General features: G+C 37.5%; 1 protein-coding gene across 1 annotated transcript; it reads right to left on the bottom strand.

The window, feature by feature from the left end:
• Positions 1-2,214: 2,214 nt before the first annotated feature.
• On the bottom strand, positions 2,215-3,468 carry TEX12 (testis expressed 12). The gene is made up of 4 exons (XM_010012559.1): positions 3,409-3,468; positions 2,788-2,899; positions 2,631-2,682; positions 2,215-2,359 (listed from the first exon to the last, which is right to left on the bottom strand). The coding sequence occupies exons 1-4, from the start codon at positions 3,466-3,468 to the stop codon at positions 2,215-2,217; spliced, it is 369 nt and encodes a 122-aa protein (XP_010010861.1).
• Positions 3,469-3,932: the final 464 nt, after the last annotated feature.

Genomic DNA, 3,932 nt, shown 5'->3' on the forward strand with positions numbered 1-3,932 from the left:
AGAAATCCCTGTAAAAAAAAAAAAAGTCATCATTTAGAGAAGAATGTCTCGAATTTAACTGCACTTGAATGCCAGACTAAGCAGTTCTTTGTTCTTCTGTATTTAGTAAGTTTTACTGGATTTTATGAAGTTTTTCAATGGAGCAAACTGCTGCAGGAGTAACCCTGTATGTCTGTGCCCTCTTGATGCCCTAAGGGAAGAAATTTAGTTTATGTGATCCAATAGTTTTCTAAGTTCTGCTTCTTAATAATACTTAATACTAGAACCAAAGGTTTTCAACTGGCATGTATTAGCTAATAAACTAAATCTAGGGTACCTCAATACAGGTGATATAAAAAGTTTGCATGATTTTCACAAGCACAAACAGATAAAACGCAGCAAGCTTCTGACTTTGACAACAGGCAGACTTTTAAGAGTCATGAAATTTATGTAGTTATTCTTTAAAGACTTACATAGATAATTATAGATAAATTTCTAAATTGAGACACTTCATAGATGACAATTTAAAAAGGCTTTTTGTCATCATTATAGATGATCAGAGATTTTAGAAAAACTTAGCAAAATATTCTAGAAAATTTAACTTCCAAAATATTTTCTCTTTCTCCCACTTCCTTCTTCTAAACAGCATTACCAAGATTGATTACAAGATGAGATGTGATTATTAGGAAAGAGACTGGAGAATAGGATGTAGACTAGAGGAGTGATTTTTCTGAAAGTCTTTAGATGCTGAAGATGCAGACAGGCACCTTACAGGGATTTTCAAAAATTCCTAAGCATCTAAGGCGCTTACACGCTTAGGCACTTTGAAAATCCTACTAAGTACATATCTGCATCTTTAGGTATCTAAATACCTAGGAAAATCTCACCCTAGATGTCAGTTTCTCTCATTATTTGTTTTAAATAGTATCAGTTTGTCAGGTGCACATTTGCTTGTGGCTTTTACTTTACTAAAAAAAAAAAATTAAAAAATTATTTAATAAATAAATAACTTAATAAGAAGGGGAGAAAAAGGATTAGGTCTGAAAGAATTTAAACAGAAAATTAATACACAGTACTGGGGTAAGGATACAAATATATCTTATGCTAGCAACAGGACTATCCAGCACTTTTCTTTATTACATTAGCCTCACAATTTGTACAAATGATGCTTTGTACATTTTAATGTTTTATCTTTTTTAACAGAGTCAAATGACGAGAAAGAAAAAGTGCTCAAAAAACCTCCAGAAGCATCCTTAAATAAACTGGATATACTGCAAACAATATTGATGTATCTAAGTAACAAAAGAGCAGTGTAATTCCAGATTACTTTAAGATTATCTAGCTATTTGTTGACATTACCAGCAAAGCTTTGATGATGTGCTTTGATGTTTATATCAAAAGGGCCTTGGTTTCATTTGAAATCTCTAGAAGTATTAAAATGTATTTTCAAATTAAGACTTTATACTTCGTTTTATGTTTCCCAGACTAGTGTTCTTAATAGAGTTTCCCTTTTTCTAGGATGATCTTTTGAATCTATTTATTTTGAGACAAAATGGAAATAAGATTGCAAGTATATTCTACTAAGATTTTAGCACCAAAACAGTTTCTAAAGTAGCAAGAAAAAAAACAAACAAAAAAACCCCAGAAAATAGCCACAGAAAATGGCTAATGTAAAATAATCTGAGGTCCTTTTCTGCTTACATCACAAAATTCTATGTTTTGTAGAAATGTTTCTATACTATATTCTAGAGCAAAAGACTGGTTGTGACAGAAGAAAAAAACATCCTTAACAGTGACATTAGAAATACCATGGCTGCTCTTAAATTCAGTGGTATTGAAATTCCACAGCCTTAAAACCAAGCCATGTAAAATTCATTCTGCTTTCTTCTTCAAATGCTTCCAATATTTTCTAGTAATGGAATCACAGGGACAGCCTAAGCAATGGATCAACAAGTAAGAAAAGATGTTTTAATGTGTAGAATCCCATGGAGCCATAGGATTCAAAAAAGGATATTTAGTATTGTTTTATACTAATTACAATTACCCTATGTATTGAATCTACTTATTTAAAAAATAAATTGCTGCTCAAGTTGTTGAAAGTTTCCTGAACTGCTGGAAATACTGACATACGACATTTACGAAACACACATCATAGCATTCATCATAGTTTGTATTTTAATACATAAAATATACTACAAATTTTGCTCTGCATTTTTGCAGTTTGACAAACTCCATTTAGCTTTGCAGAGTATTTGCAATCACAGTGAATCTCTCTTTCAGACTCTCCCTTTTCTGTTTTAAGTGGTTTTCTATGGTCCTCGCCTCGTTTAAGATTCCATCAAGTTCTTGGATGTAAGAAGCATCCATCGCTGCTCTCTCACTTAATTGAAAAAATCTGTAGTTAAAATCAGTTAACGCCATTAACATTCTCAATTTCTAGAACTGCTTTTATGCTTTTCTTAAAAATGTGTTGCCTACCAGTACTCAGTTTCTGACCAGATTAGTTCTCTGTTTTAACAGAAAACAGCATTTTTCTTTCAAAATCTGTGTTTAATGGTTTTCAGTGCTCATTTCTCTAAACTGCAGCCACAGTAATCACTTATGTAGAGAAGTTAGAAAAGTGCTGTACAAACAGGACAAAGTCAACTTGCCTTAAAATGTGAGCATATCTTGATAACAAGTTAGTAATTTCTTTGTTCATCTCTGTTAAAAGAAAAAAGTAATTTTATGTAAACCTTTGCATGAATTTTCATCTCAACATTAAATCAGGTAATTACATAGTTACTTTCAGTATACTTAATACATCACCGTTTAAAACTTTTTCCAGTTGTTCAGGTTTGCAAAGGGACTGTGAGCCCTCCGAAAGAGTCAGATCTGTTTTGTCAAGGGAGGACAACTGAGGATTTTCTGAAGCTTCATTCTAATAATAGAGCACAAAAAAATACAGGTTCTAGGACTTAAAACAGGATTAGCACAGGTAGAGTTTAACTGAGAAAAGAAGAGTTTTTAAAGGATCTTGAAAGGCTGTTTTCAGAGAAAGTACAAGTGTTGCACAGCATCAACACCGTCCACCATGAAGAGGCACAGTGTCTATGGGAGTGGGTGGGAAGTGCCAGGTTGAGATCTTTGTATCAGTAAAAGCTGGTGTACTTCAGAAGCTTACTCTCCAGAAGTCCTGCATAACTGTGTTGCAGTGAATACCCAATTTCATTGGTCTTCACTAAGAGAAATTGCAGTGTCCCCTTACACAAGAAAGTCGTGTATGTTTCCACTAACCTACCTAAACCGACATGGAGCTCTCTGCCCTCTCTCAGGGGGTGAGAGGAACCCACTGTAATGCTAGAGGAGGGCATGGGATTAGGGTGGTTCTACTGCTCCCCTGGGGCCAGAAGGGCCCAGGTCCTCCCCCCCTCCCTGAGCACTGCTCACCTCCATGTCTTTTTTACGTTTACTTCTATTTTCATCAGGCTTTTGAGCGCTGCTTGTCATCGTTGCCTGGTAAAAAGTACAACGTTGTATTTGGTAAGTGGTTATCTTGCGTGCCGGGAAATCATATCTGTACAAAACCGGGTAAAACCTGTAACCAGCACCTCTTTAAGCTCCTCTGCAAAGGAGCTCTCCTCCTCACTGGGGGCATGCAGAGCCTCCAAGCATGGCGAGAGAACCGGCGGGAGCTGAAGACAAGCGGGTCCAAGTGCGAGGCTGGCCCTGGCCAAGGGGCAGAGCCCAGGCGCTCCCAGAGGTGCTGAAGGGTGCCTGAGCTTGGCCTCGGGCTGCCAAGGCCGATTCTACCTCGTCCAAAAGGGGTCTGTCCCTCCCTCCTAGTTCCACCTATGCTTCCCCAGTACCCCCCGCCCTTAAGGACATGGGGGCACCCCCTCCGCCCCGGAGGCCTCCCTCCTTCCCCGGACCTCTCTCCTCAGGCAGCGGTTAACGGTCCTCGCGGCCGTTAA

This window comes from Nestor notabilis, unplaced genomic scaffold (assembly GCF_000696875.1).
Source record: "Nestor notabilis isolate BGI_N333 unplaced genomic scaffold, ASM69687v1 scaffold12834, whole genome shotgun sequence".
NCBI classification, from domain to species: domain Eukaryota; kingdom Metazoa; phylum Chordata; class Aves; order Psittaciformes; family Psittacidae; genus Nestor; species Nestor notabilis.